The sequence below is a fragment of the Sparus aurata genome, chromosome 16, assembly GCF_900880675.1.
Source record: "Sparus aurata chromosome 16, fSpaAur1.1, whole genome shotgun sequence".
NCBI lineage: Eukaryota > Metazoa > Chordata > Actinopteri > Spariformes > Sparidae > Sparus > Sparus aurata.
Genome location: NC_044202.1, coordinates 4,396,356 through 4,424,351, shown reverse-complemented (window position 1 = coordinate 4,424,351; position 27,996 = coordinate 4,396,356). Strand labels below are relative to the sequence as shown.

The 27,996-nt window shown below is 44.3% G+C and overlaps 1 protein-coding gene across 3 annotated transcripts; it reads left to right on the top strand.

Moving 5' to 3' along the window:
• Positions 1-36: 36 nt before the first annotated feature.
• On the top strand, positions 37-27,996 carry rab11fip5a (RAB11 family interacting protein 5a (class I)). 3 transcript variants are annotated; one of them, XM_030391354.1, is made up of 7 exons: positions 614-990; positions 14,198-14,709; positions 15,758-16,358; positions 18,943-20,330; positions 20,367-21,558; positions 23,754-23,910; positions 24,932-27,996. In XM_030391354.1, exons 1-7 carry the CDS (start codon positions 614-616, stop codon positions 25,190-25,192), a joined length of 4,488 nt encoding a protein of 1,495 aa, XP_030247214.1. In that variant the 3' UTR covers positions 25,193-27,996. The 3 variants fall into 3 exon arrangements, with proteins under 3 accessions (XP_030247213.1, XP_030247214.1, XP_030247215.1); XM_030391353.1 differs by having other exon boundaries at positions 37-990; positions 18,943-21,558; XM_030391355.1 differs by having other exon boundaries at positions 19,210-21,558.

Below are 27,996 nucleotides of genomic sequence, written 5' to 3'. Positions count from 1 at the left end.
AGCACAGAGGCCTCTATCAGGGTATCTGCAGTGTGGACAGTCCCCGCAGCCAACCACAGACTCAGTTTCACATTCTTCCAGAGGAGCTGGTTTGATTGAACACCGCACAAAAGAAAGATTAATCACAGCCCACATCCCAGCACTCTGTGTTCATGCAGCCCCATGTGCTGTGTCGGGGCTGCTGAACTTCCTCGTCCTGCAGAAGAAGAAGAAGAAGAAGAAAGAAGAAGAAGAGGAAGAAGGAGGATAGAGGCGTGACGTCGCTGCCCGCAGAGAGGCCCGTGCAGCAGCAGGAGGAGGCAGGCAGGGACGCGCCGTGCGGGGACGGACGCTGCCGCTGCCGCAGAGCAGACAGAGCAGACCAGGGCAGCGAACAACCGGCAACCCGCGGAAAACTTTGCAGACACGACACGCAGCCATAATGCGGCACCGCCCGCCGACCCGGGAGCTGATGTGACTGTGTACAACCCAAAGCAGGGAGGAAGCGGCGGACACCACCACCACCTCTCCCCCGGTTGCCTCGCCTCGTCACGGTGTGTGCGCGGCAGGTCGCTCGGTCGGTCGCTGTGTCTGTCTGGAGGGAGAGAGAGCGAGGCGGGTGGAGGGGGGGGACATGTCCTCGCTAACCGTGGAGGACGACCAGAAATGGTTACCGACACACGTCCAGGTGACGGTGCTGAGAGGCAGGGGCTTACGGGGCAAGGGCAAGCACGGCACCAGCGACGTGTACACCATCATCCAGCTGGGGAAGGAGAAATACTCGACCGGCGTGGCGGAGAAGACCACCGAGCCGGAGTGGAGGGAGGAGTGCTCGTTCGAGCTGCACCCCGGCGTGCTGGACACCGGCGGGCGGAGCGGCTACCCGGCCGGGAGCAACGAGCTCGTCCTCACCGTGATGCACCGGGCAGTCATGGGCATGGACGTGTTCCTCGGACAGGCGGTGATCCAGCTGGACAAGCTGTTTCTGGAGAGCCGATGCGCTAAAAACGAGTAAGTTCAGCTGTGTATGCATGTAATACTCGTGTGTGTGTGTATGTGTGTGTGTGCCAGCCTGCAGATAACCAATAGCTGCGTGCATATGCCTCATCTGCCATCACTTCTATGTTTTCCCACGTTCAGTGAACACATCAGGGTGTTTTTCTTCTTCTCTGCTGCTTTTTGTCCCATTTTTGACTTTGTGCTCACACACAAACACAGCTGTCAGAGCTCTTGGTTGCTGCATCAGGGCCCTGCAGACACACCCTCCCTCCTCCCACACACACCAAACTAACTCTGAGACCATCTGACTGTCCACCGAACACCACAGAAAACAAACCTTCTAGAAAAAAACCCCTTCCCTCCCACCCTCCTCCAGGGGCTCGACCACATGAGGTGGCTCGCTGTGTTTTTGTTTTGTTGTGGGGCGCTTTGAGCGTAGTTGTTTCCCAACAGCCCGTCTGCATGACGTAGAGCATCGGGGATTAATGCCTGTCCCAATTCCAGGGATTATCTAACAGATCCATGATCTGGAAAGCTCCAAGGTATTTATAGCACAACATGTTGTTTTACAAAATAAAATAAAAAAACGCCCAACCTCTGGAGCACCGACGTGGATGTAAATAAGTTAGGAGAAGTCTGTTAAACTGACGTCCACCTCCCAGATAACTCTCTTTTATGATCCGTGTGTCGCGTTGTTGTTACCCGTGAAAGGACAGCTGTGTGTGGATGAACCAACAAGTCGAGTCCCAGTGTCCAGCACTCCCCACGATGCCTTTCAGCAGCTCCCGGTAAACAAGTCCGAAGCTGTTTCCCTGCGGCTGTCGATTGTGAATGTGGTTGGCATAGAAATAAGCATTCAAAATATGTGATCGGTGGAGAAACCGGATTGATTTCTCACAGCTTGACTGCAGATTATAGGATACAAAACGTGTCAACAGCAGAACCTGACATTTACAGCTGACTTTTGGGAGGGCTGAAACATTTCCTGCCATCAAAACATGTGATGGCACTTTGTTTACAGTCTCCCAGACGGAGCTTAACATCCTTTAATGAAGCATTTGGCACCAAGGAGCACCAAAACAACAGTCTCACCTAAACTGTGGCTCATGTTCTGGAGGATGTTCCCCCGTTCAAACCCGTTACACTGACATGTAAACGCAGGGTTGGCTGCGGGATGTGTTGCAGCTGACCAGCCCAGATTCACTGAATACCACACGGAGACACTGAATGTACCAAGACGCCAAACTGCTGACACGTCAACATCACGGGCTGGATCTAACCTTCAAGTGACCAGCTCCAGCAGGATCGACAGGAGGGAGGAGGAGGAGGAGGAGGAGGAGGAGGAGGAGGACTGGTTCCCGTTTCATCTCGTGTTCACACGTCTGGGCCGAGTGAAAAGCACAGTCGGGTCGAGCTGGTAGTCATTTTAAACAAACTGCCATAAAAGGACAGAAACCCGAGAGGGCCGAGAGGGCCGAGAGGAGCGCTTGTGTTCATCAACGAGTCAAAATATTCAATCTGAGCTCAGTCGACAAGGTGTCAGATAGAAAGGGGGATGTCCGTTCATGTACAGGTGCTCTGGCACGTGTGCAAAGACAACTACATGTGATGACCTTTTTATTTCTAGGTCAAATTGGATGATTGGTTGTGTAATTGACGTCTGCAGCATAAATGTGCACACACCAAAAAATGAGGTCCTAGATGTGGCAAAACCTTGATAGCTACAGAAGAAGACGGTCCTCTTCCATCGAGGCTGCCGTGTTTCTACAGTAGCCCACGAAGGACAAACCAAACACCGGCTCTACGGAGAGCTATTAGTGTTTGTCATGTTTTTTTTAGCAAACCACCATAGAAAACGGGTGAGACGAGGGGTATTCAGTTGGCAATCTTAAATAACAATTCTAAATCCTTTTAAAAATGATGATGACGACGATCCAGTTCAAGTCAGAGACACAGTTCCAGCCAGGTTAGCCTTTGTAAGTTATTATTTCCCCTATCAGTTGATTATGATGCATCACACATTATTTTTGTGTGCTAATAAACAATATATGCGACAACTTTCACAGCAGGTTGATGCTGGGGGCAGCCATCTTGGATTTTTAAGGTCAGGGTTGGTGTTGTGCAACCAACTTCCTGAGTCAGAAATCCTCCTTTTTAGGGGATGTTCTAGTTGAAATTGCTAAATCTGGACCAGCTACCTTGTAGACAAGTAAAGACAAAACGTCCTGCACACTCATAATCAGATCTACAGTTTAATTCATGAGTAAGTTGTGAATTTAAAGAAGATTAAGAGACTGAAATGTTTGTTGACAGACTTTGATCTGTAAAACTGTTGCAGTTACCCTTTAAGTTAAGACAGTTGTTATTGCACTGCTGTCTATGAGCTGAACTTTCAGGCTTTGCCACCTAAGTCATGACTGTGGCTGCAGGGAAACCTTTGGATACAAGTGCTAACACGATGCCTTATTTTAGGTACCAAACCAAAACTCATCTGACATCAGAATAATCATGTTTGTTTTTATCTTTTGCATCATTACGTAGACAGAGACTGACTAACAGCAGTGCTCCAGCGTTACTCATGTATGTTTTTCCTTCAGGAGGATTTGCGGTTTTGGGCCGTTCCCAGTAACACCCTTAAAAGTAAAGCGGTGTGAGTTGTGTGTTTTATCTCTGGGCTCCCGTGATGGAGCAATAATAGGTTTTTCAAGGGTTTCATTTTAAGGTGAGCGTTATTTGCGCGGTGATAAATGATGGCAGTAAAATCTGATAATAAAAAAGCGCACAGAGGGAATGATCAATGTTCTGCTCGGGTGAGATGGAGGAAAGAAAAACAGGCGATTTTCAAACTTAAACAAAAGTCACTTCACTTATACATAACTGTGTAATAGTAAAACTAAAAAAAAATGCACTTAGTGGGAGTTTCAGTGAGTCTTGCAGAGGTTGAGGGCAGAGGAGGGTGCCAAGACTCCTTCACTCTACAGTTTCTAATATTTATAAAGCCCTTTAGAGGAGGTACCGGCTCCACAGTGATATAGTGCTCCGGTTGTGTATTACAGCAAATTGAGGTACGGCAGGTCGAAAACGGCACCTTTCTTCCGAACCTCTGACTTGTTTTATTCTCTCCAGGATTCATCAGTTTCCACACAGTGTACTTCTGAATCAGCGTGTTCCAGTCACAGTCTGTGGAAATAAAGGATGAGGTTTTAAATTTAGATGCGGTTGGTTTTGTAGGAGGATTGGAAGATGACGAAGAAACGGTGACGAGCAGACTGGCGAGGTGGCGTCAGCGGCTCGGATTCGAGTCACATGACTTGGAGTCAAATGTGAAGGAAGCTTTAAACACTGTCTTTAACGGCAAGCTGCAAATGTTAGCATGTAAGGCTAACTAGCTTACTCCCTACAGCTGTTATTCTCATGTTGCGTGACGACTGAGTGGAGGCCGGTGGCTACGTCACCGTCTGTGGTTCTGTTTGTTTTGACCGCGTACAGGTGAGGGTCCAGGCTGGAGGGGATGTCGTCTTTTAATGTGCTGCAGAACCAGTTTCTAAAACTACAGACTGTTTTTTAGGTGCAGGTCATGCTAATTCTGAAATACAAGAACAATACTGATTGTATACACTCTTTCAAAGTCTTCTACATAATCATGAACTGATGAGAATGCGCAATATCATATATGAAGCCAAGTAAAACGAGTATGCTTGGAACATCATTAGCTTAAGTAGCCTGCTAGCAGCAGCTATTGAAATCTGCTATTGTCAGTCATTGTAAATGAACTATATTAACTGTTCAGTGCCCACAGTGTCAGCATCTATTGGAGTACAACATAAATTAAAAATGAGAGTAAAAAACAGCCACAGCAACGCTTTACATGTCCCAACATGTCTCATCTTTATTTAGCAATTTCGTCATAAAATGAAAGCGGAGCAGCTGCCCACAGATGGGTGGCATGAGAGGATGTAGCAGCCCTGATGTATTTGCATGTTGAGCTATCAGCGTAGAGCAGATTCTTGGTAAGGTGGGCGTTGGGTGAATTCCCCCTGCAGGGTCTGTCAGGAGGAAACCACGAAAAACACTGCCAGATCAACCAACTGTGGACAGACACGAGCAAGCAACCCTCGAAAATTAAGTTGTTTTTTTGCAGTGTTTTTGCTGAAAATTGACCTTGTTACACACAATTTTTTCCCTTAATAATCAAGTTTCTTCTCAAGAGAGTCATTTAACATTTCAGCTCTTTTTTTTTCTGCAGACTAGGAATTTTTCAGTGTCATGGTTTGATGGTTCCTGAAGTGCTAATATTGTAATTTAGAAGTTGGATTTGGTGTTTTTCCAGTGCAGTGCTGTCTCAGTTTCACACCCCCTGTCACGTTGCGTATCTGTAGGAGGCAAAACTCTGATGCAGACCTGAATGTTACTGAGGCAGGCCTGAGAACTGAACCTCCATCTGCTGAGTGAGGCAGAAAGACTGTGTGTGTGTGTGTGTGTGTGTGTGTTTCTGTCCGTATGTGTGTGATGTACATCCAGAAAAATCCTCTGCTAAGAGCCGACTGTCTTTCAGGAGCCACTGCATGGAGAGAATATAGTCTAATGGACATTCGAAGTTACATAACGGCCTGACCTGACAAGTCATCCCAGATCATATGAAAGTACTTCAGCTGGTTGAAAACATTTCAGTGGAGATTCATCAGATTAAAAACATTATATATGTAGCAGGATATCGCTGCTGATGTAAAGGGCTGTGCAGTGGCTTCAAAAATCCTCCCATCAGCCTGTCGAGCATCATCACCGAGTTACAGACAAGAGGACACATGACAACGTCTATTGTGGTTTAGCTAAAGGACACTGAACCATTGTTATTAGCCGAGCAGAACAGCCAGAAGAGACGGAGCTGTTTCCAAATCTGGGTCACTGTGACACAGCGGCCTAAATTGTCTCGTCTTAAGTTCCTGTTGTACTCAGTTCAGGTCACAACACTCTTAGCTACACAATTAGCCAGCATGCTACGGCAAGCAAACCAGCAACCAGTCAAAAAGAAATAAACTTTGGATGATAAAATTTGGTCTAACTTGACTTGTTGTGCGCGTCCTGGTTCCAGCCTGTTCCGTTTCCCGCAATGGACTCTGATTAAATTGACAAATTAATCTTAATCTGTGGTGGAGAAAGTCAGGACATGTGAGGGATGTGTTTATAAAATGTCAGCCCGGTTCCTAGTTAAGTATCAGTGATGGATGGAGCAAGTCTCTCCACTTAAATATCAGCAGTAAGATTAAGTGTTTCAAATTGTGTTGAGAGGGCAAAGTTGTATATTAAGAAAAATGTCACCGGCTGTCCAATAGCTCAAGTTCCCCCAAATGTAATTGCAAAGTCTGAAGGCTTTAGTCTTTTATTTTTAAGGCTGATGTCACTTTGAGGATTAGAATAATGTTAAAAAAAAAGTTATTTAAGAGATTAAACACCTGTTGTTGGGCATAAATCTCCTAAAGGCGGCTGACAGTATTTAATGTGTGCTCAATTAGAGGAAACCACAGTGGATCTTGTCTCATATATACAGCCTGATAATTGTGCTGCGTTTGGCGAAGGAAGCATCTGGAAACAAAGTTAACTGCAATCTGCTGTAATGCAGAAATTGGCCTTGAACCCCAAACAAGATGGCGTTGTGCAATAACAGCACAGTCTAACAGACCTCATTTGAAAGTTGTGTTATTTGTTGCAGGCTTTGTAAAGAAGCAGATAAGAGTCACACCGTTTCTGCTTTTGCTTCTGTTTGTGGCGATCTATTTTTCATTATTGATGCATTCAACCGATGCTACAGCTTCTGTAAACAACACCCACCTCGTGAATTTAGACGCTGTGATGTGAAAGTACGCCTGCTTTACACCTTTTAACATTTGTTCAGTTGGTGTTTAAGAACAGAACGAAGACCTAAACTTATATTATTGTCATAACTCAAATCGTTTGCCAATGGGATCTGTTATTGGATGGCGAGCCTAATTTTTTCCATTTCTTTGACACAACAATGACTTACCTTTTCACAAAAACAGACAGTTTTCTTGGTTATCTGTCACTGATATCTGACGGAGTTGTAGGTTTTAAGATACAATGCTTGGTTGTGTGAAAGTATTGGGAGGGAAGTTGGTGGTGAGGTAAGAGCTCATCGCATCCAGATGTGGAATGTGGTCTGAGTCTCGCGGCTTGTCTGCTATTTTTCTGCTGAAGGGGCTGGAATTCAGGCCACATTAGCAGCCGTGCCCACAGCGCTCCTGGAGGGTTTCACGGTTTGTATCATTGAAAGAGATGTAATCAGAAGTGTCCACTTGATCATTCAAATGAAGCAGCACCACTTACCTACTTTGCTTCCTCTTCAGTCCACACAGAGTTGATAATCTGCCGCCGTTGGGCCGTCGTTGAGCACCTTCAGGTGAAGGTGGATTGTAGTTTTTGTGTTCCCAGCAGGGTTGGCTCCGATTTGGACCTTTGCCGGTGACTGTTTTGCTGTGTCATCATGTATAATTAGCAGCAGAGGCAGTTGGTGAGAGATGACTCTCTGAATGTTGATGTCTGTTCAGAGATTTCACACTTCAGGAGAACAGTTCTGTTATGACAGATCGAATGTTTGTGTCCCCATTTGGTTTGAAAAAAAATGGTTTTCTAAATCCCTGGACCATGAGAAGGTTCACCTGCTCTTAGAGATTGTTGCTAACATATAAACTATGTAAACTAGCCTTAGTCTTTACTTACTGTTAACGTATCCTAATGTTCTGTTAGGTTTGACTTGCTGAGTCTGTAGTATTCTTGTGTCTTGTGTCTTTATGCCTCTGATTGTCTTGGGTCCATTGTTTTCATATGACGATAGCCTTAAAAGCTTTGAGGGTTCTGGTACTCCGTGCTTTATACATCCAACAAGTATTCGTGGTTGTCTGGTGTTCGTGAGTTGTTCTTGTGTGTTTTCTTTTGGTTGGTTTAAACAGCCAGCGGTGGAGCTGATGCAGCAGATTGTAGTTGCCCCAGTAAACACACCAACATCTTCACCTGTCCGAGCCACAATAGCCGTTTCTAGACAGAGCACCAATCCGCCAATTTGCCCGTCCTTTTGGAGGCTCGGTCCGCGGTTTCAGACAAAGGGCGGCAAATTGGGGGTCTGTTGTGGTCTGCCAATTTTCCGCCTCGGAGGGTACACTTATTTCCGCCTCGACTGCTATCTAAAAACGAGGCTGAAATGTGCCAGCCTCTGCGTGAGGTGGGTGGAGGTGTCAGTGACCTGCACTGTTGTGCGACCCACACCCAGGGAGTTTTAAAACCAGGAAACAGCTGATCACAGCAGTCAGTCCATCATTTCATCCGCGGACATTAAGATGAACAACTGGACAGCCACTGAGATCCAGGAGATGCTAGCGTCTCCTCGGTCTCTGTAGCTGTTTGGTTGTGTTAGCTTGATGTTGTGTCGGAAAGCTAAGGACGGTCGCTGCTTTCAAATTAAAAGCCCCCCGCTAAGAACCCAGTTCTAAACTCCAATGGGGTGTAATGTAAAGCTCTTATTTTGAAGACAAATTCTATGTCACCGTTCACAGCCCAACTTCGAGCTTCACGAGGAAGCAGACCAGGAAGGAGTCCGAAGAGGTTGTTGTGGTAACTGTGGAAGATAAACTGCAGTATCAGAGCTGAAAGTAAAACAAACCTAAATGAGATAGGATGCCAGCTTATTCAGATAAGAGGGTGAACATGATAAACACTGCGCTAGCTAAAGTAAGCATGGTGGCATGCTGATGTTTACTATTGCGCTGTAAGCACCACTTTGCTTGAGCACAGCAGCGAGCACTGGCTGCATTAGTTTTTGTTTCTAAATGTGTCAGAGCGGTGAAGGTGTTTTCTGGTGTACGTCAGTCTCTCAGCTCCTGTAGAGTACCTTGAGCCTCACAAAGACCCCTCTGAATCCTCGGGTAGACAGAAAAAGAATCGCAGAGCTGTTTAACCTTAAATACCAACATGTTGGGTGAAGCAAGTGCACTGCTAAGTCCCGCAGTTGACACAGATCCTGCGCCCTTGGCACCAGTTTTATTTCAGAGAGTCTCTTCTGTCTGGCTCTGATACCACCCGAGCTCCCAGAGCCCCACAGAGACTGAGCACACGCCGGATAAAATAGGTTGATAGCCTACTTGTCTTTGTAATTTCAGCCCTTTCCTGACTTGAAGGGTGGTTTCAAGGGATAGACTCGTTCCACAGAGGACTAGAATAAGACGGCAGCTCCTGGATGAGGAGTTTTTTTCCTATTTGCTCCTCGGTGGATCCGGGAGGGGAGATGAGGAGATGGTGTCATGCTGGGATGGGGTGGAGTGTTGCGATTTCCTGTTTTTGCGAGATTGGGGAAGCAGATACGCGGTCATGCTCTGCAGTTATGCTCTGCAGCTCTGGAATGGGACTGTTTACAAAGCGGAGCCCGTATAGACTCCCACAGATTCCAAAAAAACACAAAAAAAAAAAAACAGGCAGAACATTCGGTTATGAGGACTGTAACCAAAAACACTTTACAATCTCAGCGCTGTGGCCTTGTTGAACTACACGGGCGTCTGTGTGGGAAGATGCTTTTGGGAAACTGGGTCCTCTTCTGTAACAGACTGTGCTCTGCTCGGAGTGAGTGGGCTTCAAAATGTAGGCTGCGCTCTTTTGTCTGTGTTGCAGTTTCTGTATATAGGCCTCACGTCTGTTGACTTAACGTTTACATTTGTTGTCGTCAGGCTTTTTCATAAGACACGCGGGCGCAGGTGCGTCTACGTCAACGGGCTTGCAACTTATTTGCATCGTCTGGGAAAATGAAAAGTAGCTTTTGGAAGGTTTTTGTCCAGCAGAAGCTCATTTTTCTCTCATCCTTTTGTCCGTGAGTCAACTGAGTACCATAATATAGTGACATAAGTGTCGATAAATCGCACATCTGCAAGTTTCTGCTGCCTGATATAGCCCCTTAATTACCACCCCAGCGTAAACGACGGTATGATGATGGTAGTTGTAGGTTTTGAAAAAGAAAAACCCTCGCATAGCTCTCTGGTCCGGTGTTTGGAATGTGAACCCCACCTTGGCTACAGGGAGTTGGCCGCCCAATCAGGAGGAGGTCTGATACTATTGTTGGAGCATCGACGTGAAACTCGAGTCCACCCCTAACAGGCATTTAAGGGAAGCAGCGCTGGTGCACAACCTCAGACACTCGAGCGAGAGCTCACTCAAGAATCTTAAAGAAAAGACGAGAGGCCGGTTCAGAGCTCGGGGATTTTCTTTTGTCTACGTGTAGTTTTACAGTCCGGTACAGGATTTGGTTTGCTGAAATGCTCCAAAGTAAATACCTTCCTCACCACGTCTTCAGTGATGTTTGGATTAGTGAATGAAAAGTGCCGTCGCTGTCTATTTACATGTGACGTAATGTTTGTTGTTCCTGCGCAGCTATAAAAAGCCTCGGCAGCATTCCTCTCTCCTCTCCGGGCTCCACCTGCTTTGTTATTTGTGATTCACAGAGTTGAAGTGGAAGGCTTGCGGTTGCTAATTGTTTTTCCACTGGCATTCTTCTGGGGTGTTACCGTGTTTTCAGGGCTGAACTTGAGGTCGGCTGCAGGATGAGGATGATGATGATTACATAACAGCCTGTGCTGTGAATAATGTTATGTTTTTTTTTTTCCTCCTCGCAGCCTACAATTATGCAAATGTTTTTGCTGGAGTAGTGAAACTTCCTGTGTCGGTTCCTTTTGCACAAACAGCTTCATAGAACCAAACAACCTGAGAATAAGGTCACTGGGTTTAAATGTCTGGAAAGCTGTAAATATCAGGTGGCCGGCCCGATAAATATAGATCATTTTCCCTGACGGTTTTTGTTACAATTTAAGTTTTAGTCACACTATAGGAAACATAATGAGTCCAACTTTGGCTCATAGTTAAATATCCGAACTGTTTGCAACATTCGGTGCAGACATTTGTCCCTGCAACATGAATCTAAATCACTTTAATTGTCTACTAAACCTTTGTAAGCTGTTATTAATATTATCTTCTATTACTCTCATGGTAAACATAAGATACTAGCATGCTAACATGCTAACTGCGACCATGATGACGTCCTAACATTAGCATGCTAACGTGTTACAGTGTGTTCCCCATGATCGTTGAAATGCTGTTTCATTTATTTTGTAAGTATTCGGGTCGTGACGCTTGCTGGGTTTTGTGCGTTGTCATGCCGTACGTTCAGTCTGTCTGGTTTCTCAGACAGTCGTGCAGAGAATGTGTGAAGTTCCTTCCTTTTTCATACATCATACATCAGTTGGTTTTCCTTCAGTCTCAGTTTTCTTTCATGTCACGTCTTTGATGCTTTAACCTCTGCAGCTCCTCTCTTCGGTTGCGTATTAGACTTTCCGTAGCATGACATTTAGATTTTCGCGTTGATTCGGCAGACCGGGACATTTTTGCAGTTCATGAACATCCTCCGTAGTGAGTTCACTATACTTGGAGATCTATTTGGTACAAAATTATCTGCAGTAATAACACTTAAATTATCTCAGCTGTTTAGTGTTTTCATTTGAGGAAGGGTAAGTTAATTGATTTATTGGTCAGTCCAAAGAAAACTGTGTGCCAGCTGTTTTGACAATCGATTAACTGTCATTTTTCAAGAGAAATGTGACAAACATTTGCTGGTTCCAGCTTCTTAAACGTGAGGATCTGCTGCCTTTCTTCGTCATTCATGACAGTACATGACGAGTCTTTTGTTTTTGGATTGTTGCTGGGACAAAAGAAGCAATTTATCACGTCATTTTTGGCTCTTTTTCACTATTTTTGAAATTTTATAGACTAAACAATTGATTAATCATTAAAAAAAACCCAAATAAGATGAATCATTAATGAACACGGTCATTTGTTGCAGCCTGGATTATACACCTTTAGTATATATAACTTATAAAAAGTAGAATAATCAATAAGTTTTTTAGCTGTTCATCAAATTCAAATGATTATATAGGCTATATTATAAATAAATTATGTTCTAAGTGTTATTTTTATTGCATTTGCATAACATTTAAATGGGATCCACTGAAGCATGAGTCCCTTCTTCTTCCTTCTTCTCGACTTTGGCTTTTTTGCATCGGAGATTATTTATAGACGATTTCCGCTTAATTTCATCGTATTTCTTTAGAAATAAGTCCATTTATTTTTTGCACTCAGCCTCAGAGTTGTTCTATGAACAATGGAGGAAGGCACTGTGGTGGAGGTGTGAGGTGAAAATAGCCCAGCAGCACAGGAAGTGAAAAAATAAAAGCAGGTCTTAGTTTCAGTGCTGATCACTTCCCTTTGGCAGCACCAAGTGTCAGAAACACATGTGAAATGGGGGATTTTTTCTCAGTCACATTATCTTTTTTACCCTGTCACAACAGACCAGATGAGACTTTCCCATGAGTCACGGTGCGGTGAACTTGTTGGCGCCGCTACACCCACCGGTGCACGGCATTTCTAAGAACCGCTCCTCTGTTTTTCTTCCAGCGAAGGAATTTACAGTCAGGGCAGATTGTTTTCTGTCATATTCATGTCGGGCACTCACTGCTACACCTGACATGAGCGTGATCTTACTTCATTGTTCTTGCTTACTGGATTTGACGAAGAAAACAAGAGGCCTCCTCCGAGATATTGTGTGACGTCGGGCCTCGCGGCGTTAGTCGGATTCTCACACACACTCTCACCTTGTGTGAGGACAGATTAACCCCATTCATAATAACAATACAGTCATTCACATCATTTCATGGCCCCACGCACAGCTCGACTAATTAATGACTCAGAGAGGTGTTTTCCTGTATGCGTGTGCGTAATAGACGACTGAAAATTGAAACAGAAAATTTCATTTCACAGTAATCCTGTCAAACATAACAGGATTCATGATGATTATCACAATATTCTTGAAACTTCAAAATAAAATGTATTTTTTGCACTAAAACATCCTGGAATCACTTCAACCTTCAACAGTTTGTCAGGAAACAAATATTTTTTCAATATCTTTTAAAACATGGAAAACAAACAGTATAAGAATCTTAGATAAGTAATATGAAATCAGGACAGGGGCGGTTCTAGGGGGGGCCAACAGGGGCCAGTGCCCCCGTTACTCTGAGTCTGGACCCCCTGTGGCCCCCCTGACAGGGAGTCTGCATTAATAATACAATGACAGATTTCTTGCAATGATTTTGTTCTAAAGGGAAAGTCATAAATAAAGTGTCTCAGCAGTTTACTACCCAATCAAAATTGCTGAAATTGTAAACACTGCTTCGTCCGAATGAGCGATTTATCCTTTTTTCCGGGTTGTAGGTGCCCCCTAACAAAAAAGCCGGCCCCAACCTGGCCCCCCTATTAAAACTGGTCTAGATCCGCCACTGAATCATGAGGTCATCTTGCATAAATAAAGGATAAATAAATGGTGGTAGCCTCATCTTGCTGTCGTCGTTCATGTCAGGATACTCACAATTATCGCAATAATTCACCAGGATCAACTTATTGATTACCGACACTTAACGGACTAAAAACAGAAATAGTTTCCTGATTGAACAAATGCTTTATTACAGTATTATTCAGAAATATTATGTCCTGAGACATGAAACTTGAAAGATATAAATATTAGCGTTTAATCCTGTATAAGTTATTGCACACGGTCTGATAATCATCAACTTTCATATCATTTTATACCTCGAAACAAGTTTATCGCTGCAAACATATTGTTGATTGGATGTTCCTTGCATAAATGCATCCTGGGAGATGTAGTTAACTTCCACTCCCTTTGAGTTTTTATGTACACAGGCTTTCTGAATCAAAGAATCGTCTCCAACAGAAATATTAATCTCTTGTGCTGATGGTTCAGTCAGGAGAGTTTGATGCTGCAGAAGCGCTCAAACTCTGAGTCACGTCACGCCGTCGATGTGAAAACTGTCTGTGGGAGTCCAGAGGAACCCAGAATAACTCTGCCCACTCAGAATTTCTATTCTGGGTGAGCACTTGTGCAAAAAAATCAAATTCGGGTATTAAGATAATGATACAAGAGCTTCAACCAGCACAAATAGAGTTTATAACACAAGAGAAGAGTGGTAAACCCTCATGTTTGAGAAGCTGGAGCCGACGATTATTCTGCCTTCTTTGCTTGATAAATTACCAGCTAACTGATGATTTAGACTAATTGTTTCACTGCCTAATTAATGTTGTGTGTAATTGTTCCCTGCTGCAGGTGGTACCGCCTCAACTCGAAGACGGGGAAGAAGGAGAAGGAGCGAGGAGACATTCAAGTCACCATCCAGTTCACCAGAAACAACCTGACAGCCAGCATGTACGACCTGGTCATGAAGGACAAGAGCGCCTCCACCTTCGTCAAGCTGAAAGAGCGCATAAAGGGGAAGAGGAGATCCAGCGACGATGACGCCTCGTCCGCCGTCCTGCCAGGTGGTTACGGGACCCTTTGCCGGATGCGGCAACGGCTGCCGAGCGACGGAGGCGGGGAGGAGGACTACGAGGACGACGAGGGGGGCGAGGCCCGGAGGAGCAAGATGAGGACCTTCTTTCTAAGAGGGAAGCTGAGGAAGTCGTCGGACACGCGCTCCAGCACGTCGCTCGGCTCGGAGAGCAGCGAGTCGTCATCGCGGGGTGGGAGCCTCAGCCCCACGGCCGGCATCAGCGTGGTGGTCTCTGATCTGTCCAACTCGCCCAGTAACAGCAGCAACCTGACAGCTGATAACAGCCCAGGTGAGAAGGACCAGTGCAGGTGTCATGTTGGTACAGTTTATTACAGCGTCTCAGTCATCCATGATTTGCTTCATGGCTGAGGAAGAAGTGCACAGGTTCATGTTTCCCTCTCGTGGGACGATCCTGTTATCTTTTACAGCAACAGCAAAAAAATCTTACAACTAAAGAAATATTTTGTTTCAGCTGATGATGTTATACGACAAAGAAAAGCTGCAGATCATCTGATTTGAGAGCGTGGAACCGCAGGAGGACGTTGGTCAAGTCATTGACTAATCGTTTCAGCTCTAAACTAATCTGCTGCCACTTTAAATATCCTCCTGCAGATGTTGCAGGATGGTGTAAGCGTCAGGGTGGTTTATGTAAAAGTTTATGCAAAATGTTACAAAATAAACCACTTCCCCGAAATTATTTCACACCAGCTGTATAATTTACTTCCCGTTAATGGTGCTGCTTTTCATTTTAGTATTTAATTTCAAATAGAAGAGAGTGAACGGATGCATGGCTGAGCGTGAAACAAACTTTTTATATTCAGATTCTATAAATGCTCTGATTGTCTTTATCGTCCTCCTGCGACACCACACGGCTGCTAAAATCAGCTTGAAAACTGAGAAGATTTTAGAATTGAAATGTAATGTAAATGTGTGCATCTCCTGTTGTGAAACAAATTGATCATGTGCCTGCAAAAAATTAATTAACCCAGAGTGAAAATCCCACATGAGCTGCTTTATTACGACGGTTAAAAAAGACTTTACGGAGGCGTGTGGCCCGCTGAGTGCCGTCGTCTCTGTTAAATCACCTGACTGGAGAGAAGTAGCACTGAAGCGCAGCGTGACTGTTCAGATTGTTCTAGAAAAGATTCACACAGAAGTAAATTCATCAATTTCCAATCTCCCTCAACGCTATATGTGCCGTCCTGCTGTGAAAAACGTGCCAGTTAAAGCCATTTCAAGATTTTTATCATCCAATTACGCTGCCCGGAAATTTAAGTTAGTAGTCGTCCATCTTTTTCTCACTCCTCCTTTCTGTCTTCCTCCTCTTTGCCTCACAGAGCACACAGGCGACACGTCGCCCAAGTCTTCGTCCTCTCTCAAATGTGAGTATGGTGATGATCCCGGCGAGATCACCATCGCAGTGCCTCTGCCCACTGTGTACGTTAACGGAAGCCATGTGTACGACGTCCAGCCGCTGGACCCAGGCTCAGGGAAACCTGCAGGATCTTTAGGCCTGGGACTGTTGCAGAAGTCTTTGCCTCTCTCCATGTCTCTACAGAACCTCAGCCCGCGGGCTAAAACAGATCTCCCCAAAGGCCCCGTGGGAGACGGGCGCCGCTGGTCTTTCGACAAGCCCGACGAGGAGGAGAAGGCAGCCATAGCAGCGGCCCTGGAGCAGAGCGGCCCCATGCTGGCTGATGAAGAAGAAGAAGAAGAAGAGCAGGTTAGACAGGCTGCTCCACCTAAAGTCGCCTCCTCCGCCGTGGAGTCTGAAAGCCGGGGGAAAAAGCAGAGGAGGAACTTGTTCTCTCACGGGAAGAGTGAGTCTGCAGGGAAGGGGCACAGTCAGTCCAGGGATGAGTCTGAACAGGCCTCCGCTGTCACTGAGGAGAAACACAGGGGATGGTTCGGATCAAAGGACTCGCACAGCAAACCCAGGTGAGACACACACTGAGATCACAGAGGAGACGAGTCACACTGACAGCTTCATTTGTTACAACATCAAACAAGTGATGAATTATCATCTCAATGTGAACCATGACGTGCTCGAGAGCCTGCTGAGAGCTCGTACTGAATCAGAACTCACAGACTGAGGTGTCTGATTGCAACATTTTGGGAAATATCACTCTCTACTACCTATAACTGTTAAATTAATTGCCAACCATTGAGATTGTCTATTAATCAAGTTTGAGTGATTTCTTGAGGGAAAAAAAGAAAAAAAAAATCTTCTTAAATGTGAATATTCTCTGGATTCTTTCCTCCTGAGCTGAATATATTTGGGACAAAAACGAGACATTCAAGGACGTCATTTCAGGCTTTGGGAAATACTGACTGCATTTCTGGCATTTTATAGACCAAACACCTAATAAGTTAATCAAAAACATAATCAACAGATTAATTGACAATAGAAATAAATATTGCAGCTCGAGCTTCAACAGAATGTAGATCCAAGTTTCCAAGTCTTAGTGCTAAGCTAATCGCCTCCTGGAAGAACTCTCTCAAGAAATAAAGTCTTCGTCCCAAACATGTTGAAATAGTCCTTTAACAGGTATATGTACTGTAGGGCTATTTAACCAGTCACATGATATCCCTCTGTTTGGAGGATATGGTAAAAAAATATCTCTCGTGTGATTGAGTTCTTATAATAAAACTTACAGAAGCTAAAATTGGAGTAAATTCCTCACGTCGATCAAATTACAGGAGGGTCAGATTTCTTGATCTCTATTCAGAGCAGCAGCATTGTGTCGGGCAGCAGCCGGAGTGGTTGTTTACCTTTCTCGTCCTGTGTACCAGCATGGCTGCCAGAATTTGCCTCGTCCCTCCTGAGCTCCTGGTCTCAGTCTCTGGTTACATCAGGTATCTGCAATGCAGATGGAGGAGGGGAGCTGCTCCTGTGAAATTAGCTTTATCACACTGAGGCCTTGTGCTCGCTGAAATATGGTTCAATAATAATCATCGTTGGAAAGATGATGATGTGAGCCAGAGCACTCCTTACTCTCTCAGGTTTTGTGTATATATTCGAGTGTGTGTGTGTGTGTGTGTGTGTGTGTGTGTGTGTGTGTGTGTGGGCTTGTGTATACATTTGTAATGTGTGTGTGTGTGTGTGTGTGGGCAGAGAGAATGGAGGGAAGAAAAGCCCATTGAATTTTATTTCCACTTCTAACACAAGCACATTCTTGAGTGGGTAATTTATTTTGTGGGTGTCACCTGCCCGACTGTACTTTCTCTCGTACTGCTCTCTGTTGTGCCGAGTGCATTTCTCATGCACATCTTTAATTCAGGTCTAGACAAACCTTTAAACAGTTACGTTTACTTTTTTTTATCGTATGAATTTACTCGCCCAAGCACAAAAAAACAAGAACAGCCTCGTCATATTTCCTTACGCTGAACGTAAACAAAATATCGGACCGATAAGCACCTGCTGATTGGAGCGAGGTCAGCTATTCTGGACCATAGTACACTCAATACCTTTCTGCCAGCTCTGTAACTATACATTTTCACAGCCTACACACTCACATGCTCTGAGATCCTTGAGGGAGAGGTGCCAAGTTGGCACCGGCAGCACAAAGTAATCACTACACCCAGCTGCATCAACTTCCCTCCCAAAATATTACATCATGTGCCAGAGAAAGCACACAAAAGGCACAGAGAGGAATGTCTTTGAAGATATAAAAAACACGAGTGACTGATTTCAACAATTAATATGAACCTTTCAAAGGTGCTTTTTATGTTTAAAATGGAATTTAATGCAGTTTAAGAGTGTTTCACCAAATCTTAGACTCAGGCCGATATTAGATAATATCTACTATCACGATGTTTGCTGTCATTAGCACCATTTTTCACAATATCGAATACTGAAGTTAGTTAGTTAGTTAGATAGTTACTACGATGAGATTTCATACCTGGCTGGCCCTTCAGAGTTTAATTTTTAATTATATTGAGCTGTTTAAAAGCGTATGTGTTGCTGTAAAGGGAGACAGAAAAGTGAACAACCTATCAACCTCTCAGTCCATTATTTAGTCATACCAATAATGTCTAATGCGGTATTTGGACGAGACAGTATTGTGATACAACATTTTGGATATTGCTCAAGCCTACCAAACAGTAGACAGACAGAGGTACTGGTGGTGGAGACCAAAAACAGAGCTGAAAGAAAGTGATTATTGGACATTTATCAGGCTGAAGAATGTCCAAATTAAAGCTCATGATGCTCTGTGTCCCCATGATCAATCATCTGGAAACTCTGTTTGCTTTACAAGGTGAAAAAAAAAATCAATATTGTATGTACAGTTTGTTCCACTGCCCTCTAGTGGCCTAAAATAGTTACTGCAGTTTCTACTGCTGGGCGTGAATTAAAACAGGATTTAAGGGGATAAAGATGTCTGTACGTTTCAAATAAAGTCAGTCTTCAAGAATGTGTGATTAAAATGTGATTTGAGACTGAAAACCTTCTGCAGACCAGTATTAAAGTTGTATGAACAATCCTCACTAATCAAGAGGACTGTGTGCCTTCCTTTCACAGCCTGGTGGTGTCACCTAAAGTAGTGCCCAGCACTGACCCCCACCCACCACCCCTCCCACCTAGCCACCACCCCTCGGGCCCCCCTGTAGATCCTCTGGTTTCTCCACTGCATCACTCTAACCCTTTCAGCCCCTCACAGAGCACATCGCCTCCCCTCTCCCCCTGCAACCCTTTCTTCTCTCTCCTCCAGCACAACCCTTTCTATGAAGACATGCTTACCGCTCAGCCCCTAAAACCTTCGCTGCCTCCTCTGCCCTATCTCTCCAGCTCCCGGCCCCCCATAGCCACACTCTTTCCGCAGGCGAGTAACCCTAACACCACCCTGACTCTGACGGGCTCCATCGATGATACAGACGCAAGGAGCGACGTGATGGCTAAAGTTGAGAAGCAACCGCTTCCTCCGACTCCCGCGGAAGGGGTGACACCTTTAAGCAGGAGGCCGTCCAACCCTTTTATGTCTGTCGGGGAGCTGGAAGCGGATTCAGAGTGGGACGAGTCCTTTGAAGCATTTGCAGCTGGCAGGCTGCAGTCTCCTGAGGATCTGACCACAGATTGCAAAACACAGCAAAACACACTCAGTGACGATCCACTGGAACACTGCAATAACAAAGGGGCATTACTCCCCGTAACAGATGACACACTACTTCATCAACCTTACGCAGATTTTGGATTCGAAGCGCATAAAGCCAACAGCCAGGTGACCAACACTAACATGCATCACTTTGACTCATTTGCACAATTTCTGGAGACGATCCCAGAGCACACAAGCTTTGAAAGTGAAAACACGACTTTAAATACTTCTCCTAACTCAGCAGAACTGGCTGCTTGCACTGAGACTAATCAAGCTAACAATACTGCTAACACTAACGACACAAATATGCATCAAGCCTCGTCCGTAAAGCTCAACAGCAGCTCTCCAGATCCTGGTTCGTCAGGACTCGGCAGTTCAGCAGAAGAGGACTTCCTCTCATGCGTCTCCTCGTATTCGGACAAATTCTCTGCATCTTCCTCCGAGGAAGCTGAGACGCAGAACTTTGAAAACATCAACTTTGAGAAATCCTCAGAGTCAACTGTGGTCAAGCCCTCAGAATCTGAAGACGACATCATAGACAGTTCAGTTGATGTAGACCGCCACGGGGATGTTGATGAAAAGGTAGATCTAACTGTTCTGGAGCAGCCTTCGATCACTGAAAGCGAGACACCAAAACTCTCAGAACTACAACCCAAGTCAAACGTCTCTCTAGAGTCCGACAATGAACATAGAGAGGAAGAAACGGGTGAATTTGACAGATCTCTTGCAGAAGTATTAAATGATTCCTCTGTATCTGAAAGCAACACTAACAATGAGATGACCTCACGCCCGTCTTTAGACATCAGAACCTCCTCTCCGGATGTGAGACAGAGTTCAGTTGACACCGAGAGCACTCCCTTAGAAGTGAAGGATGCCAGTTCTCCGCTACCATATGGGCTTGATTTACTCAACACCAGTCGCACCGGGAACAGTCCCTGCCATGGCTTCGACGACGTGCCAGAACTCTCAGAACTAGAACCAAAATCAATCGTCTCTTCAAAGTCTGACAATGAACACGAAGAGAAAGACGAAGGTGAACCAAACGGATCAGAGGTGTTAAAAGATTCCTCTGTATCTGTAAGTATTCCGACAGAAGTGGTGACTCCAGTTGATGAACTCTGCTCCACACGCCCGTCATTACACATCGTAACCTCTTCTCCAGAGGTGAGGCAGAGTTCGTCCGACATTGAGAGCAATACTTTAGGAGGGAAGGAAGCAAGTTCTCCTTTAACATTCGGGTTCGATCTCCTCAACACCAGTTCCATTGCGAACAGCCCTAGCAAAGGCTTCGACGACACACTGTCGCACACTCGAGCATCCGATCTGAGCAGCAGCAGCTTTCTTCAGAGCCTTTATGTCAGCATCGACTCGGAGGACTACCAAACCTGTGTGTCTCACCCAGCCTCCGAATTCTCTATGGACTCGTATCAGAACGAGACACTACACTCCGCAAACTCAACGCTCTGTGGCGAGCTGAGTGAGATCCAGACGACTGTTGATGCTGCTTCAGACCAACAACTTTCAACAAATGCATGCAAGCCGTCTATCGAAGAAGTCAACCAAACTGATCCAGCTCAAGATTTTGGCGCTGAGGAAAGAACAGCAACTCTCGAGCCAAGTTTCACGATGGACGGTGACTTTGATTTCCTTCCTGTGGCGTTGACGGACTCTCAACGGAAGATTACCGAAGGAGGTATAGACGAGTTCTCGAAATGTCCTCAGGTACAAAGTGCTCCGCTACACCGCTCCCACTCTGAGGGCACCCTGACGCCCGCCCTGGACGAGATCCTCCTGCCCTCCTTTGGGAGCGACCCCGGCGCCATCCAGGAGTTCTCTTCAGCTGATCCTTGCCCTGACCTCCCCCCTCTGACTTCCTTTGCTCCTTCCTTAACTCCTGACAGTAGTAGCTTCCCTGTAGCGCTCTGTTCTCTCTCTCCCCTTGCCAACGCTACGGCGAGGTCACCACCCAGCGTGGCGCGGGCCGCCGCGCCAAAACCAATCGCTGAGGAGACCCAGCAGGAGCAGGCAGCCAATCAGGAGAACAGGTGAGGTTGCACATGCTCAGTGAAAAGGTGGAGGTGGAGAAGAAGCACTTCTTTTTTTTTTTTTCCCACTTCCAGAAATTTCTCTCTTCAGTCTCCCTCTGCCGCTCTGCTTCCGGCTGCTTTTCTTCTGCGCCGTCGACTCTCAAGGGGCCCATCCTTTGTGGTGTGACCTTCTATTTTTCCTCACTTTGTTATGACACACACACACACACACACACACACACACACACACACACACACACACTGGTGTTAATAACAGGACTCCTCTGCAGGTGTCTTGTGTGTGTCCTGGCTCTGTGGTAACAGCAGGGGAAACACAGCCTCAGGCCAATTAGCAGTTATTATTTTACCCTGAATCCTTCCACACACACCCCCTCCCTCCCAACACACACACACACACACACACACACACACACACACACCCTCTCTCTCCACAGGGCTAGCTGGTGTTCTCACACAACCACACTCATTTTCCAAATTCTGAACCAGAACCCGGGCTTTTCTACGAGGCAAAAAAAAAAAAAGGTGTTGTTGTGTCACTGATAGCATTTCCTTGTCACCTCGGGGTAATAATACCTTTAACACAATTACACATGTTTGATTGCACCAACGCATGCAATTACATCTTTCAGTTTTCAGCTCATTTAATTTTAATTTTCACCAGTATTTCCACTAATGAGGAATCTTACACCTGTCTAACCTCCTTTTCCTTCATGGGATTTTTAAAGGTTGATCTTTAGCGTCCGTGTCAGGTGTCATCCTGGAGGTCATGAGGAAAATCTGTTGTGTAAACATGTATAACCTGGGCTAAAGAATGACATATCTGACAGAGATGATTGTGAGTCTCTGCACTAAGAAAGGAAGGGGTCTGAAATGATAGATTTCCTTGTAAATGTAGGTCACTGACACAGGAAGCTGTCTTTCCTGTGTTGTTGTCGAGTTTTAGTTTGAGAAAATCCTTCCAGTTGACGTGAACAAAGAGCTGGTGTCTGGTGGTTTGCCTGCCAACTGGCCAAGAACGCAACTTGATTTAATTACAGCCAGACTGTGGCATCTTTTTTAACCCATGTAAGACAAAAAAAAGCCCAAAGCAGTGAACTTCATTTGCTGAAGAGGAGGTTTTTAAAAGTTAGGACATCTCTGTTTGTTTTGTCTGTCTTTAAATCAGAGTTTCCCAGTGGAAACTACAATTGTGTTGTTTGTGATTTTCAGAACAAAAGCCCAGTTTAGTTACGTTATTTTAGCTTGTGACAATGTGAGTATGCAGCTACCCTCGTCTGTCAGCACCGAATATACTAGTTACAGTTATCGAAAAGTCATACTTGAGTAAAAGCGAAGAAATCTAGTTAAAATATTACTTTGGTAAAAGTGAAAGTCACCTATACAAATAGTCCTTGAGCAAAATTCAAAAGTATTTGATATTAAATGTACATAAGTATCACAAATTCAAGTAAAAGTAAATCGTACATACTGTATAACATAGATTGATCGATGATACTATAGTGTTTTTATCGGATTCTGTGTTTTATTTATCCCATTGCTGATCAATTACTGTGAAAAATGCTCAACTTTGGTTCCAATGCAGCATGCAACCTGCAAAGTAATCACTTACTAAAGATGGGTTCCAAACAAATATCAGAAACTTGCTTGTAATTTGGTGTTTTAGAAGATACTTGTGGCTTATTTGAATAAAAGCTTACCAAAACATTTAAATACTAATAAACACTGATTGTCTCTAAAACTAAAAACTCATATGATAATATATTCTGCATTAATCAAAATGAGCTTTGTGTATCACCCAAGGCCAGAACTGTATTGTTTAATTCTTAATGTTTAGTTTTATTTAGGCTAAAACTGTGTAAACAGCCACTAAAAAGACTTTACTCTGAAAATCCCTCATTGCACAAACCATCCCCACACTTCCCCTCTGGTGTGTTTTGGGAAACTATATGTAAATGTAATAATTTCAGACACAGACTGAGATTTATAAGATGTCCATTGCTGGAAGGTAAATGTTGTTTCCAGCCGTTTATATCATTAAAGAGTTTTGGACCTCCAGTTTGGCAGCCGGATGAAGTCCTTACATCACCTGAGAGTCTCTCATATGAAACTGAAGCAGCCACAGAGGAGTTGTTGTATGAAGTTTGGATACCTGACTGTACGTGTGTGTGCTGCTTTGTTGTCGTCCCGTCCAGCCCCCACCCAGTGAAGCCCCTGACCACTGCCATGCTGGCTGACGAGAAGCGGACTGAGGGCCGGTCAGTGCTGGCCACCGGACTGGAGAAGCTCAAGTCCACCATCCACCCGGGGAGGAGCAGCCAGCTCAGCGAGCAGGAGGCGGACAAGAAGAAGGTACAGCACAGCGTGCTTTAATGATAATGATATAAAACCACTGCAATACTGCCCTTCAGAGGATAACAACAGTAACTATGTGACTGTATTTTGAGGTACGGTGATCCCGACTTGTGTTTCGTTTTAGATTATATAATGAAAATACACGTCTGGTTATAAAAAAAATGGGTCACTGAATTGAAAAATAAACATTTGTCTCCCACGCAGCAGTAATGATGATCATAATCACTCCATCAGACACCAGATGGTGCGACAAATGTTTCTCAAATTACTTTTATGAGTAATAAAACAAAAGTAAACCGACAACAACCAGAGAATGAACACTTGAAAGTAAAGTTTAAAAAAATCAGCCGTAGTTTCATAAACATAACAGTCGTAGAGTTCAACAAATGTATCAAATCATCGAGCTGTTTAAGGATCTTTTCAAAGAGGAATTATATATTTTGTTGTTGTCTGTCTGTCATCTTCATAATCCCAATCAGATAATAATTTTATTACTATTTGTTTAAGATTGCTCCTTCCCCTGTACCTTCTTGTGGAGTACATGTCTGCTATGTTTGTATATTTGAGTCAAAAAAGAGGAAAAAGATTTGAAGAGCTGTTTAGTCGACTACATGGAAACAGCCCTGACATTAAGTAACAACTAAGTAATGCGATTTTGTTAATTAATATGAATTTTGCAGGAATCCAGCAGCTAACTAGCAGGTGACTCTGGAAAACAAAGAGGGAAATTCTGCATCACGGGTCGAATTACATTATCTTGACTTAATTTACTTACATTTCTTATATAATGTAATTTTACTCGTAATTATAGAAGGTCTAGTTTCCCTTTAAACCTCTTCAGAATAAAAGTTAAAACAGGAACCTAACCCTCTCTTAGAGTTGTGTGCTGCTTCTTATTAAGTTTCTGATTTGTTTTGAAAAGACAAAAGGGGTTTCACCTTCAGAAACAGAATCAACAGAAGGTAAAATGTGCTTCCTTTCTTCTTCCTGTTTTGTTGATTCCTCTCTGTGTCTTCAGTGTCTGGTGACGGAAGGAGCCGGCTCGTACTACCACCTGAACCACAGCGAACTGGTCGCCCTGCTGGTGCAGCGGGAGGCCGACCTGGAGAGGCAGAAGGCGGAGTTTGAGCGGCAGAAACTTTTGCTGGCCAAGCGGGAGGTGGAGCTGAGGAAGCTGAAGCCGCAGGTCAGAGATCTGGAGGACTACATTGACACGCTGCTGGTGCGCATCATGGAGCAGAAGCCCACTCTCCTGCAAGTGCGCACCAAGTTAAAGTGACGGCGGGGCGGAGAGGGTTTTGCAGTCCAGTCCGCATCTGTTCACTCTAACCTCCACAACAGCTCTTTAGTCTTTTCACTGCTATGCTGTCCTTTTTGATACAAATATTTAGGCACTGAGAGATGTCGAGGCGATGTTTTTTTTCCCAGACGGCATGCTGAAACGCGGCCCCTCGTTCGAAAAAAAGGGGGTTCGGTTCCGGGCGGGTTCTGAATGTAGCGGGTCCTCAGGTTGTTTTCAGGTTCACACAGCCAGTTGGTTTTACGTTGGCGGAAGGAGCGAGCCCAGCGGGGGAGGGGTTCAAACACCCAGATGCTTCCATTTTGGAATCCTGATTGTAGAAAACATAGATTCCTCCTTTTCACCTCACTTGTCACTTCTATCACCTTATCACAGAAGAGAGAAAACGGTAGCGTTTCAGTCCATAACACTGTATATTCGACTCTTCACACAGTTTAAAACAAATAAACACTTCTGCAAGAGTGTCGGCTTTTACTGCAGGTAGGAGGAGAGCGAACAACGTGAAGGGGCACTCTGGTGGTTTTGCATGTTTTAGCCCATTAACTTCGAAATGCGTGTACTTTATAAGCATTTTTTTTGCCATTTCTGTAGCGGACCATCAGGTTCAGATTGATTTTTTTTTACCTTTGGGGCAGCCTCTGGTTTCAGTTTGTCCCAGTGCAGCATGAAAATCAAATCAAAGTGAATCTGCTCGAGACAAAAATCTGTCACACCTGAACATTTTACTACCTTTGTATTCAGTCGGTAGTTATGTACTGGAGTTGAGAGCAGAGGAGTTATTTGGGAAGTTAGGAACAACAAATAAAACTGGTCTAAGCAATTAACAGATTATCATAAAAGCTGATTCATCAGTTGTTTTAGTTAAAATATGCTGTCAGAATCTCAAAGGATGGTTAAAAAATCTGGTTGTGTCAGCAGCAGCAACAGACTGTTGGGCTTAAGGTTTTGTTGGCTAACAGTTTCCCCCTGTGGCTAAATGCTAATCTAAGCTAATCGCCTTCTGGATCCAGATCCATCCTTCTTCTCGTTCTTCTCAACATACTTCCTGGCGAGAAAGCGAAAAAAGCGTATTTCCCTTGATTGGTTGATTGATTTCTTGTATTTTCAGTGGCTGCTCAGAAGGAAGGAAATGCATTGACGTATTTAAGCATCCCTTTGGAAAAATAGTCTGCAGTATTTCAAAGTAAACACAGTATTTGGTCATTAATCAGGTCACTTCATGCAAAACCACCGTCATGTTTCTTATTCAGCGGCGTCCTCCTGCGACACCAGCTGGCGTACGTGTTGTTCTGGACTGACACTCTACAAACGTTCCCTTACGATGGCGATAACATCGAGTGCTCGGGACTAGTTTTTTTTTTAAAAACCAAACGAGCAGTGTGAGACTCGTCACGTGCACATTTTTCCCCGGGAACTGATCGTAGCTCCTGAATGTTCAAAAGTGTTCTTAGCCAGCAAGTGAATGGGTTTCATTTTTTCTACGCACGATGAGTGCTGTTTCTCCGGTTTTTTTCTTCGCTTGTTCCTTGCTTTTTTTTCTTCTTCTTTTGTCCTTTTATTCCGTTTCAATGGGCATGTCTTGAAATTACCCATAATGCTCAGCCTAATAAGCTAACTGATTCTGGTATGGGTCACAGTGTTATCAGGTGAAGACAGTATCACTTAGTATGACGATGAGCCACCACAGCTTCTCTGATCTCATGCTTTCTGCCGTCCATCAACACGACGCCACTGTTGAGAAAATGCCTGCGACATGCCGGTACTTGACTCCCTCTTCCTCCCTCCCTTCCTCCCTTCCTTCCCCCCACAGTTTATGTGTCACATCCGCTCCTGCTCAAGCACGCATATCGCTACTGCTTTCAGGTGTTACAAAGGGATATATACCGCGTTTTACAGCATATATGCCGTATTGAAATGCCAAATGCTGCCTTATTTTTGTTTTGTTTTGACGTTCCATTAAAAAAAAAAAATAACCTCGCACTTCATCTTTTTTTTTACGTGTCGGGGCTCCAGGGGGGGCCAGGTTTTGAAAAAGCCATCTGTTCACTGAAAGTTTCACCTCTTTCCATGCTTTGTTATCGTTTTTAGATCACCGCACAATAATAAAAATTGTATGCATACCAATAGAAAAAAAAAATGAGCAGTAACTTCCTGTGAAATGCCAAAAAAAAGCCTTGAAACTTAATCTATGGAGCAGATCGATTACACCATAAAGTATTTCAGATATGACGCCACTTTTAACAGCGTTTGTGGATGTTCTTGCACTACTTAATCGTCAGAACATTACTGTACCTGTCTGTTGATATCTGGTATAGTTAGATCTACTTTACACCGTACTGCACTTTCTAACCGCTCTGTGATTTTAAGCACTCGGCCTACTTTGACACCACAACATTTTTTTTTTTTTTTCCCAGTGAGCTTGACGCATACGAAGACATCCAAAAAAAAAGACAAATAAACGTCTCGTCGTGTCAGTTTTCCTGCTGTGCGATCTCAATATCAAGTGCGTAGATGACCGTAGAGACATACTCGATGTGACTCGGCACTTACGAAGCGCAAGAATGAATTAAAAAACGTCCTCCTCCATGTCTTCCATTTCTTTTTTTTTTCTTTTTGTTTAATTTAAGTTTAAACTGATTGTATTTTGTCCTTGATTGTGTAGCTGGTGGAATGTGCTTAAAGGTTAGTATGTAAGATTGGAAAGTTTACAATTCGTGATGCAATTCTGTTTCACAAATTTTGTATATTTAATAAAGAATATTTTGTGTTTCTTGCTCACCGTA